Source organism: Amphiprion ocellaris, chromosome 5 (assembly GCF_022539595.1).
Source record: "Amphiprion ocellaris isolate individual 3 ecotype Okinawa chromosome 5, ASM2253959v1, whole genome shotgun sequence".
NCBI lineage: Eukaryota > Metazoa > Chordata > Actinopteri > Pomacentridae > Amphiprion > Amphiprion ocellaris.
Window position 1 is genome coordinate 2,410,884 of NC_072770.1, and position 12,837 is coordinate 2,423,720.

The following is a 12,837-nucleotide window of genomic DNA, read 5'->3' on the forward strand; positions in this document are numbered from 1 at the left end:
TAGTATTGAAAGTAGTTGTATGGAAGGGCCCAGATGATTAATGACCTCAGCCTTAACCTATAGCCCCTTCTCTTTATTTTGCACAGCTCTGCCTTTGAGGAGGTTAAGGGGATAACAAGTCAAACACGCCTGCTTGTGCCATTCACCCAAAGCCTGCTTATATGAAGATTCATGTAGGTATAATCTAATGGCTTATTATAGAGGAATGTTGGTTTCCTTGAAGCCTTTTGTGGTTTACAGTATTTTTGTCTTCTGTTTAGTTCTGACAAAGTGCTTTAGCTCTGTGGTCCAAATGTAAACAATTAAAATGTGATATGCATTAAAAAAAATAGGATTATAGCAACAATGAAAGCTCTGAATTTACATGGTTGCTTGGTTGTGTTTTGGCCTGAAATTTAGGTTTTGGATTGCTTTCTAAAACTGGATTCTTGATGGGAAGATCAAAAATCTGCCAATGTGCTGAATATATTAAAGTTTTGAAAAGTGCTTGACTTTATTTTCATTTCATTAATTTCTTTATTAGAGTAACACATTTTGGCATTTAGTCCCAGATGGAATTATCACACACAATTTTTATGAGGGAAGTGGCACTGGTCTAATGTCCATTCCTGGTGTTTCTGGGTCCAAACTAATCTCTTGTGCTTGTTGCTTTTCCTTAGCAGTGGTTTCTTAGCAGCTATTGGACCATAAAGGCCTGATTGGTTCAGTCTCCTCTGAACAGGTGATGTACAGATGTGTCTGCTACTAGAACTCTGGGTGGCATTTATCTGGGCTCTAATCTGAGCTGCTGTTAACTTGTGATTTCTGAGGCTGGTGACTGGATGAACTTATCCTCAGCAGCAGAGGAGACTCTTGGTCTTCCTTTCCTGTGAGTCAGTTTGTTCGTAGCATTTGATGGCTTTTGCGACTGCACTTGGGGAAACTTTCAAAGTTTTTGCAGTTTTCCGGACTGACTGACCTTCAGTTGTTAAAGTAATGATGGACTGTCATTTCTCTTTACTTAGCTCATTGGTTCTTGCCATAATATGGATTCTAGCAGTTGTCAAACAGGACTGTTAACTGTAGACCAACCTGACTTCTGACAACACAGCTGATGGTCCCAACCCCATGAAGAAGGCGAGAAATTCCACAAATGAACTTTGACAAAGAACACCTGTGAAGTGAAAACCATTTCAGGTGATGACCTCATGAAGTTCATTGAGAGAAGGACAAGGGTTTGCAAAGCTGTCATCAAAGCAAAAGGTGGCTACTTTGAAGAATTTAAAATATAAAACATAATTAGTTATTTCACAATTGTTTGTTACATAATTCCATATATCTTGCTTCATTGTTTGCATGTTTTCAGTATGTATCTACAGTGTAGAAGTAGTAAAAGGAAAGAAAAAAAAACACTGAGTGAGGTTGTGTCCAAACTTTTGGCTGGTAGTGTAAATGTCATATTAACTGGTGACTCTAAATTGGCCATAGGTATGACTAGCAGACTAGCAGACTCACACACATGACTGCATGGTTGTTTGTCTCTGTGTTAGCTCTGTGATGGACTGTGACCTATCCAGGGTACCCTGCCTCTCACACAATGTTAGATGGAACAGGCAGCTAGCGGGTACAGCAAATGGATGGATAATTGTAGTGATCAGTTCTATTTCTCTATTCTGTTTAGTAGCACATCCTTCCGGTGGCTCCACAAAAATGAATGGATATTTTTTGCAATTCTATTTTAACAATCAGAGAAAATAACGATTTCCATCCCACAACAATTAATAAAATGAAATAAAATATGAACAGAGCTTTCGACACACTGGCCAAGACCTGAATTTAAAACTAAAACGGATGTGTTATGGAATACAACAATAAAAATAAAGTAAGACACGATGAGATTAGATTACTGACTGAGCGGTGGTTCAGTGGTTAGCAATGTCATCACAAAAGCTTAATCTAGGTCTTGGGTTTCTGTGTGGAGTTTGCATGTTCTACCTGTGTGTAGGTTTTCAAGGCTGCTGGTTACCTGGTGTGAGCTGCACGGTTGTGTGTCTCTGTGTTCTTCTCTGTGATGGACTGGCAGTCAGCTGGTTATGTTTTATTTGTCTTTAAATGCGACTTGGATACAAAAATGCAGATACTTGGAGAACCATCCACTGTACAAAGATGCTTATGTATGGATAAACGAGCAGATCGACTCGTCATTACATGAACCTTTCGCCTGATCATTTGATTGCGAATTGATTTGAAAGCAGGATTGAAGCTCTTATTGTGAAAGCCCGAGCGCTGTGATTCCTCCTCGCTGCTGTGTGAACCTTTCCTCTTTGACTCAGCTGGATCATCAGGTGGCCTTTCATCCATTGTGCTCACAGTGTGATCAGACTGATCCCAGAGCAGCCTGCGTTCAGCACCGCGGTCAGCTCCCTGCCTCCTCCTCCTCCTCCAGGCAGCAGCAGCAGCAGCAGCAGCAGCAGCGTCTCTCCTGTTTGTTCCGGCGACCCCTCCCCCTTTAGATCTGCTCTTATCATAAATCCCTCCTATGTGCTGCTGACTGGCAGAGTTGAACGGCTTGTAAGTCACGCAGCCAACTAGTCTCCACAACACTTTAATTTTTCTTGCTGAGATTGACGGCAGTTTCTTTTTTTCTTTTCCTTGAGAAGCAACAGTGTGAGCGACTCAGCAGCCAGGTCTCCGTCTCCATAGCGGCTTCCCTGGAACCTCTCCCTGTGGTGGACGATTGATCTGCACCCTTTTCCTACTTTTACAGTTTTACCTTTGAGCTGAGATTTAGTCTCCATCCAGACCCGAGCAGCATGTTGGATCCGTCTTCCAGCGAGGAGGAAGGAGATGAGATGCTGGAGGTGGAGCGTAAAGAGGTGGCGGCCCCGAAGAGCCTCGGAGGAGCCCGACTGTCACCGGGCCGAGCCGCCGACGGCCACGGAGGTGTCCAGCCCCGGGGCCATGGGAGCGGCGGTGGCCGACCCTCCAGTCCAAGCCCGTCGGTTGGCAGTGACAAGGAGAAGGAGGACCTGGAGAAGATGCAGAGAGAGGAGGAGGAGAGGAAGAAGAGACTCCAGCTGTATGTGTTTGTGATGCGCTGCATTGCCTATCCGTTCAACGCGAAACAACCCACTGATATGGCCAGGAGGCAGCAGAAGGTAAGATCAGTGTGAAAAGCGACACAAAACCCCAGAGCTAAGCTAAAGGAGGTGCTTTAAATCCATGTTTCACTCCGAGCAGCCGTCTGCTAGATACACACCAACTGTTGCTTCAGTCGCACCATGTCGCTGCTGGTCTTTTGGTCGAATGTTCAAGAGAGCAATGCACCTCACTTTACTCCAGCTTGCAGTCTTAGGTGAAGACTCTTCTTATATCACATTTATTACACATCACAAGATGATCTAAAGGTGGTTGATAGTGTGATGGAGGAAGCGCAGCATCAGGTGATAGTTTACACTACATCACTGCATAAAACATGTTCCAGGGGCTGAACTCTGTAAGAGCAGATGTCTGTATGAGTCCATATCTCTTTTTTAAAATTCAAAATACTTCATTTCGCCTCTTTCCTTCGTCCTGGCGTTAGGGTGACAAAGCTTAACTGTTTCATAAAACTGTTAAACGGGTTCCAGAAACAATGAAACCACACTAAAGAATGACACAGACAACAAAAGTAGAGGCTAAACGATGACAAGAGAGAGACATTGATGTTGTCACCACCCGTTGTAACAGCGCTTCCATATGTGAATTGCCTCTGGGCATAGCAGAGTCAATGTTCCCTCCTTCTTCTGGTTCAAACAACACTCCCTTCAGAACAAGTCAATGCACAGAAGAGGCGGCTTCTGTACGCTTCTCACCATGACAGCTTCTTTCTGGAAAAATGTTCTTTGCTGATTATAAAAGCTCCAAATCAGCCATTTATGAATTCATGGAATCATACCACTTTATTTGTGAGCAAGCTGTGTGGCCGTGGGGGTGGGGGGTAGACAGACCCCTAGTGTTATGTGCGGGTATTGCAGGTCTTTAAGAACAGCAAGGTGTTTGTACATCATGCTGATCGCACATGCTCGAAGCAAAAGCGATTATAGGTGTTTCAAATGAACACACCAGGGAGTGGGGTGAAAAACATGATGTCATAGTAAGGAAAGAAATCCAAGAAAATCCAATATTGTTGAATACGTCTCATACATCTTATGTTGGAGACATCTCAATTGCAATGTCAGAAGAGTGTGAGGGCAAGCTGTAAATAAGCATCTGACACTTTACTGAGTAAAATCAAGCTGACATCGTTACCTTGTCAGAACTTACAGAGACCCAGTGGTCTGTACTTCATAAATATTTAATGATAGTGTGACTCTGCTGCACAGTGATGTGGTAGTTAGCACTTTGGCCTTGCAGCTAGAAGATTCCCGGTTCGTGTTCCCCCCCTCTTCCATGTTGTCCCTGTGCATACGAGAGTTTTCTCTGGGTGCTCCACAGTCCAAAAACATGCTGAGGTTAATTGATGATTCTAAATAGTCTGTAGGTGTGAATGTGAGTGTGATTGTTGTTCTATATGTGTAGTCCTGAGATAGACTGTTACCTGTCCAGGTGTCCCCTACCTTCACCCTCAGTCAGCTGGGATAGACTCCAGCCCCCCGTGACCCTACTGAGGATTAAACGGTATATTGATAATGGATGGATGGATGGATAACTCTAAATCCACACCTGGTGGATACCAATGAAAGTGACTGTAGTACTCCAACAAGTTTTAACAGATATAGTCACAGCAGTTACATATGTAAGCCGGGAAGAAAAGATGCTTTTGGCTGCAGTGATAGATGCAAAATGTGATCCCATACAAGGCTGGTTTGGACAGCTGGACTGACAAAAACGTAGTAATGAGATAAACAAGTGAAACATGCCCAGTGTGTGTACTGATGTGGCAACATGAAGTTCTGTCAGCAGTGTGGCTCAACCTCACGGGTCTGATTTTTGTCTTGTTGTCTTGTGATTGTCTCAATTTGTTTCTCTCTCTGGATTCTATCCTTCTTATTTTAATCATTAATGTCATTTTAAGTGATCCTCCTCCACTCTCCTATTCAATTAAGTCCTTGTGGTTATTTAGCTCATCACAAAGGACTCAGGACTGTGTAGGCTGAGATCCACTGCAAAGAATAAACTACAAACATCAGAAGACATACACATTACTTTTTTTGAATTTCAATATTATTGACTACAAATAAATTGAAACTTTTGCATGCTTTGTTGTGACAGCTTAACTATTTGTGTTAAGTGGTCAAACTTTTGCATGCATACTTTCTTGTTCTTATTCATCACAGAATTCATGAATAGACTTAACAAGAGCACTTGTTTGCATAATGATTCATACCTTCTGTCTTTCTAAAGCCTGAAGTAATACAGCAAAGTTATTGAAATATTCTTCCTGCATCTATACCACAGCACACAACAGAAAGCTAATTCAGTGAACAGGGTGCTTCTGTCAGCCTGACTCGTGATCCTACCATCAATGGGAACACCAGGCAGCACACATTAATATACACACCGGTGTTTTCCTTTTTTTTTTGTGAATGACACCCTCGTCGATGCTTTGGCAATATTATTAACCTGATATTTATGCCAATGAAGCACACTGAAGTGAAATGACTTGTATCCGTGACTATTCTGCTTGGATATCCTGTTCCCTCTCTTGGGTAAAAACACTCTTCATGTCTGAGAAATGGACACATTTGTAGCAATGGAGGGAACAGTGTTTCAGACTTCAAAGTATCTACTGTTGCAGTGTTTTCATAGGAGCAACAACAGAGATAGCTTGACAGTAGCATCACCTGGCTTCAGATGCTTGATTAAAATGGGGACACACGCAAAAACAGACCGGTTGTGAATCTAAAATCAGTACATGACGTAAGTGGTGTTTCATTGTGAAAAACTATTCAAACAAGCCTTGCATAGTTCTGCTTCAGTGAATGACATTTGATTTTTCTTGCATTTTACAAATCCTGATTTTAGAAATGTATAAAGAGCAGAAATATGTGTAGTTATAAAACAGAAAAAGCACTCAGAGAGCACAGTACTCCGCTGAGGCTGCTCAGTCGTTGTATGATTTCCAACAGACAAAATCTTTAAAACATTTGTGGTCCTCAGTGGTGGATTTGTAGCAGGATCACAATCATGATCGTCAGCAGGCAGCTGACGTAGTGTTCACTTGTTGTCATGGTTACAATGATGCCGTGCCGCTATCTGGCAATGATACAGAAATCTTTAACAAATCCATGGATCCACACTATAAGCTGCATCACTGACAAAATCTAATCAATTGGTCCTTGTGTCATTTCTGACCTTCCCTGAAAATTTCATCCAAATCCGTTAGTCTGTCTTTGAGTAATGTTGCTGACAGACAGACAGACAGGCAGGCAGACAGACAGGCAGGCAGGCAGGCAGGCAGACAGACAGACCAACACTCTGCCGTGTTCCGTGGTAGAGTAATAAATGTTACTCATCAGTTTATCCTGTGTCAAATGTTCTTTTGTTTGTTTGCTACTCAGCCTGAATCCTACCGCTGGTGCTGTGGACCACCAGCTTCTGTTAGAAAGAATAAGTGAGTCCTGCCTGGGATTGTTTTTTAACTGTTTATCTCATATTGTTGTGGGGAAAAATAGACTACTCCTACAAACACGATGAGGTTACCGATGGAGTGTCACAAGGATAAGTTTTAGAATCGCTGCTTTGATTTGTAGATGTGACCAGTGGGCAGTGTAATCCGTAGGAACAGTCTTTCTTTCCATAGCTAAGCTGATGACGCTCATCTCTGGGGTTGTGTCTTCTGAGGACACTGGGTTGTTAACTGTATTGACATAAATGCCGAGGTGTCACAGAATCTTTCACAGTTTAAGCAGAAGTTCAGAAACATTAATCATTGGTTAAAAGGCTCTGAGAGAGGAACTGGCCCTCTGACTAAATACACAAGGACCAAAAAGCAAGAAATCTTGAAATGATTTTTGACTCAGATTGTAATTTTAATTGTTATGTAATGAAAGCAGCATTTCATCATTCGAAGAACATCTTCAAATTGAAGTCATTTTCTTTCTCTGATCCACACAGAGAGACTGATGCAAACTTTTCGTACTGCCAGGTGAGACTATTGTAACGCTGTTCTTTTTGGTCTTCCAAGGAATACAACAAGTCAGCCAAAGTTCATTCAAAACTCTGCTAAAGTTGAGTTTGTTTTTGTACTGATTAGAACTTTCTGGCATTAATTTGTGAGGCTTTACATGGCCTTGCATAGACTACCTCACAGAAATGCTTTTGGTCTGTGTAAGGCCTGCTGTTCATCTCTTGTAGCTGTTCATCAAAGCAGAAAAAAACATCCAGTGATGCTGCTTTCAGCCATTAATCTCCAAGTTGTATTGTTTAGTAGTTATTCTTTATTTTATCATTTGCGTTATTTTGTTGTTCTGTTCTGATTTAGAAACATTTAACTGTTTTATGATTATTAGATTAGACAAGTGCAGTTGCAGTTTGGCAGGACTCATTGGCTGTATTGAGTGTAAAACTGCCATTGATGACTAATTTCAGGCAGCTTTGTCCTTCCCCTCCACTATTTGTTTGTTGCTGTTTTTAAAATCTTCTTTGCTACGACAAACAACAACAACAGCTCCAGGCTAACAACCTACCACAATGAAAACCACAAGTTTAGCAGAGGATTTGGATTGTGCTGTGAGGCTGCCTGGCTCTGTCTTTTAGGTGGTTTATCCATTTTTCAGACAGTGCTGGTATCTCTGCATGCAAATGTATCCACTACCACAATTATATTCATCTGTAGTTTGAAGGAACACTGAAGCTGCATCCTCTGCTTAGGTCTACCCAAGATGATTGGGATTTATTAAAAGAAATGCAAACAAGTCAGAGCATGCAGCCAGACCACTGTGCATTAAAAAATCTGCTTTCGAAACAAGATTAGTTAACTTGAAACTGTTGGTCGATTAACCAATTAGCTGACTGATAGAAAATTAACTGGCATCCATTTTCATAATCAGTAGTTTCAGTAAAATCCAACCGTCACATCATTGCATCAACAACAAGAAAAGCACTCAGAGAGCTCAGTTCTCCGCCAAAGCTGCTCAGTTGTTGTATGATTTCTGACGGATGAAATCTTTAAGAAATTTGTGGTCCGCAGAGGTGGATTTGTAGTAGGATCGCAATCATGTCATCATCAGCAAGCAGCTGATGTAGTGTTCACTTGTTGTCATGGTTACAGTGACGCTGTGACACAATCTCACAATGATACAGAAATCTTTAATAAATCCATGGATCCAGACTATGAACTGCCAAAATCTAATCAGTTGATCCTTGTGTCATTTCTGACCTTTCCTGAAAATTTCATCCAAATCCGCTGGTCCGCTTTTGAGTAACGTTGCTAACAGACAGACTGACAGACAAACCTGCAACGCTTATCACATAACTCCACTGCGTTCCTTGGTGGAGTAATAAATATCAGTAAAAAGAATACAATTAAAAATGCTGTGACAATGCAATACAATATACCAGACATTTACTTAAATATTCTGTCTGATGAAAATCCTTTTTTTTTTTTTTTTTTTTTTAAACCTGGTCAACATATGTTGTATTTCACTGAAAGACATCATGCGCATTTTCACCTTGGAACTACAGTGCACTGATGGCAGTTTCAAAAACAGGAATAGCTTTTTGTGGAAACCTTGTAGTTTTACAGTATTTGAGCCGAATCAAGGGTAAACTGTGTGGCGAGTGGTGAACGGAGACAGAGGCCAGGACTTCATAGATCTGCACATTCTAAAGAAGGCAGTAGTGCTGTATTACAGCTAGGCCATTTTAAGACAGTTAGGGTCTGAATAAGACCATCCTTGATGCTTTGGCGATATTGTCAACATTACTAATAATGGCAATAAACAATACTAATTTGTAAATGTAGCTGGATTATTTTGATGAAAATATTCTTAATATTAAGTGTGATACAATGAGGTGAATTTTTAGGAGTTTCATAACTACTAGACCAACTTATAATAATCCCCAAACTTGTTTGATGACACTTACTCAGATTCTGAGGACATTTCCAGAATCATCGAGACTCATCTAACTGTTCGGTTAAAAAAAAAAATCTGTTCTGGTAAAAAAAAACAGAAATCAGTTTGATTTAAAGTTATTTGTTGGGTAGTAAAACTTTTCCTGCTGATGTGTGGTGACAATGAATTCCACTACTTTCACAGTGTGAGGTAGTTGCTAAATTACGCATATGAGCTTTTTGGTGTGTTTTTGAAGGAAATAATGCAGGTGACGAAAAATACTGACTGTATCAAGTTATAGGAAGTCAAAAAGAAATGGAGCTGTAATAGTCCACTGCTTTGCACTTGGAACACATTCAGTAATAGATACTAAAGTGTTTTGTAGTGGTGTTATAGCACTGTGTGAATAAATGTACACATACAGTAAACATGTAGATTAAATGCTGAAGTGAGGCAAACAGGATCAGCTATCCCCATGTTTACTGAATGTTTCATGCAGATGGCACCTTGAGGATGCCCCTGCAATGCTCACTAAAGGTCTTGTTCTTTTCTGTCCTTGTCAACAGGTTTTTTTGGTGCTGTCATGTTACACTAAGATACACAATTTATCACTGCTCCCATGAGAATCTCCTCCACTTAAGGGACGGGAAGCTGAAAAACACTGCGGTTTCATGTGCAGCTTGGCCTTCAGTTCACCACTGTCATGTATGAAGTGTGGCATGAACTTATGTTGCTTGTTTGCTGGCGAGCATGTTTGTTGAATGTACTCACTTTCAGTTTAGCAAGGCAGAAGGCTGCATTTAAATGACACACGCACGCACACACACGCACACGCACACACACATATATATAATTGCTTGGCCTTTATTATAGTGCACAGTGGAGAGAGCGACAGGAAAAGTGGGGAGAAGTGTGGGGGAAAGACATGCAGTAAAATGACATATTTTAACTCCCAACAGATGTGTACTTATGCGTGTAAAAACATAGACTGGAAGCTTAACAATATACAGTAGTAGTTTGTAACATAGTAACCAACCGCCTTCATGTTGCCTGTGGAGACATGATGCTAGCAACACTGCACTGGTCATATTTGGTGATCACACACTCCTGAAAAAGTGAGGTGTATTGATACAGATGAGAAGATGAAGTCCAGTTTCAATAACATATGCTTGAAAACAGGTCAACAGTTTATCTGGAACCAATTTATTATCTGACTCACTGCAATAGCCAGATCAAATATATCACATGCATATTTCTCTGCAATTTCATAATTTCTTGCCCCAATAGTATAGATTTTTTTTTTTCAAAATCTTGGTTATTTTCAATTTACGCCATTAAAATAGATACATCTTAGCTTTACTATGATATTGAAATTTCTTAAAGCAGCTTGAATTACTGTTGTTTCTTGGGATATTGTGTCCTTTTGTTTGTATTACCTTTGGCTATCGTTTAGTGAGATGAGCCATGTGTACTCTATGATGTATTTTGAGGCTGAGTTCCTGGAAGAGTAGCAATCATTGTGGAAAATAAATAAACAAATAATACTGTAAAACCTAATTATGAAGGAAGGATTTTACAGCATGCATGTCTTTGATTAGCTAAACTGCAATGCAGCAAAAGTGTGCACTTGTGAGTTTGTACGTGTGCCATGTTCTACAGTGTAATCTTCGTCACTGCATCATCATTACATTGTATTGCTTCTGACCAACTAATATGACATACACTACTGTTCAAAAGTTTGGGGTCACCCAGACAATTTAGATAGACAGATTAAACCTTTACTGATCCTGCAGCAGGGAAATTTATGATGTAACAGCAGCAAATAGAAAAACAGTTTGAATAAAAAGAGTAGCACACAGTGCACATGGTGTATAGATACACTTTCTCCATCTAGAAGAAAAACACAAATATTTACATCAATATTTCTATGAAATTGCACAGCATCATTATGTACATTTTTATTGCACAGTTTGTAGGTGGGTGAACTGAGCTACTGGGAGCTTGATTGTAAAGTGTGACTGCAGCAGGAAGGAAGGACCTGCAGTATCTCTCCTTTAGACACCACGGGTGAAGCAGTCTGTCACTGAAGGAGCTGCCCAGTTTGCTTGTTTATTTATTGTTTTGTTATTTATTTTTTAAAATAGGGCCATTTGTATTAATGTACATTTCCATGTAAATACAAGAGATTGTAGCCATACAGCTAATTTCCATCTCGAGTCCCACTGGCACATAAAAAATAAAGAAATTACAAATAGCATAACACCATAACTGAACAATGACATACAAAAAAGAAAAACAAGCAACAAGCGATAACACATAGTGGACATAACAGACAATAACTGGGGGACCAAGGCAGCTACCAAGCAGTAATTAACATTTACACATGATTATATTGCAAATATCCCTTTGTTGCTATTGCACATATCCCTCTATCATTATTGCACATTGCTGTACTACACTCATCCCTCTGTCACTATAACATAAGAGTCCACTACACATGTCCCTCTGACACTGTTACATTTAATTGTATTGCACATTTCACATTGTCACTGTTGCACAGGATAATATTGCACATTTCTCCTAATCACTATTGCACATATCCCTGTCTACATTACACATAATTACACTATACATGTCCCTTGTAACACTATTGCACATATCCCATTATCACTATCACTCATGATCCTTAAACACTATTATATATGACTATATTGCACGAAGCCCACGTCTACACATTTAAAACAAATTACACAGAGTCCTCAATAACAAGCCCCATCAATGGACAAACAGATTTACACAGTGTTATGATCAAAGATCTTATTTTCCAGTAGCCATGCTTTGAGATGTTTCGTAAATGAGTTGAGATGTGGTTGTTCACAAATGTCACTTGGTATAGTATTCCAGGTTTGTGATGCAGGAAAAGAGAAAACTGACTGCCCAAGAGCACTTTTCCTAAAAGGTGCAACACAATTACCTCTAGAGCTGCTCTGGTTGATCTGCTGGAATTTTTCTTTACAAATTCTTGTAGAGGAGTGGCAGCTTGGCCATGAAAAATTTTGTAAAGCAAAACAGAATCAGTGCATTTTACAATATTATCCAAGTTTAATCGTTCGTATCGCTTAAGAATATAACAATAATGATGCACTTTTGGTTTTTTATCTAGAACCTTTAAGTGTTAGGTGCTTTATGATCTACTCAGCAATAATTTTTTCCATTATCTTGGAAAAGGGATGTTTCTGTTTCCTGCAAGGGGGTGGGAGGTGTCCTCCATGACAGACAACAACTTTGCCACCATCCTTCAATTCCATGTCTTCCATGAAAACTCCCACTTTTATCCATGTGCTAACATAACTGCACAAGGGTTTTCTAATCATCAATGAGCCTTTCAACACCATTAGCTAACACAATGTAGCATTAGAACACAGGAGTGATGGTTGCTGGAAATGTTCCTCTGTACCTCTATGGAGATATTCCATTAAAAATCAGCCATTTACAGCTACAATAGTCATTTACCACATTAACAACGTCTAGACTGGATTTATCATTCATTTAATGTTATTTTCATTGAAAAAAGCTGCTTTTCTTTCAAAAATAAGGACATTTCTAAGTGACCCCAAACTTTTGAGCAGTAGCCTAAATGTGCATAAATAATACCCAGGACAGTTGAGGCCCCAAGACATTTACCTGACTAGCTCATTTTTTGATTAGTCAAAAGTTAGAGGCCGGAGCCACCCACTGAGCTTTGAAACTACTATTCAGGAATTTTATGGGTGACATCACAGACACTTCACCCATCTATATATACTGTCAGTGATGTACA

General features: G+C 40.1%; 1 protein-coding gene across 18 annotated transcripts in view; it reads left to right on the forward strand.

Annotated features, from left to right (window-relative positions):
• Nucleotides 1-2,528: 2,528 nt before the first annotated feature.
• cadpsa (Ca2+-dependent activator protein for secretion a) overlaps nt 2,529-12,837 on the forward strand; it is a 179,218-nt gene continuing 168,909 nt past the window's right edge. For 7 of the 18 annotated variants that reach the window (XM_055010582.1, XM_055010583.1, XM_055010587.1 and 4 more), the window contains exon 1: nt 2,531-3,137. In XM_055010582.1, the coding sequence (XP_054866557.1) occupies nt 2,793-3,137 (345 nt within the window). In that variant the 5' untranslated portion in view covers nt 2,531-2,792. Of the gene's footprint in view, nt 3,138-12,837 lie in introns of all 18 variants that reach the window. The other 11 variants (XM_055010575.1, XM_055010576.1, XM_055010581.1 and 8 more) reach the window with 3 other exon arrangements.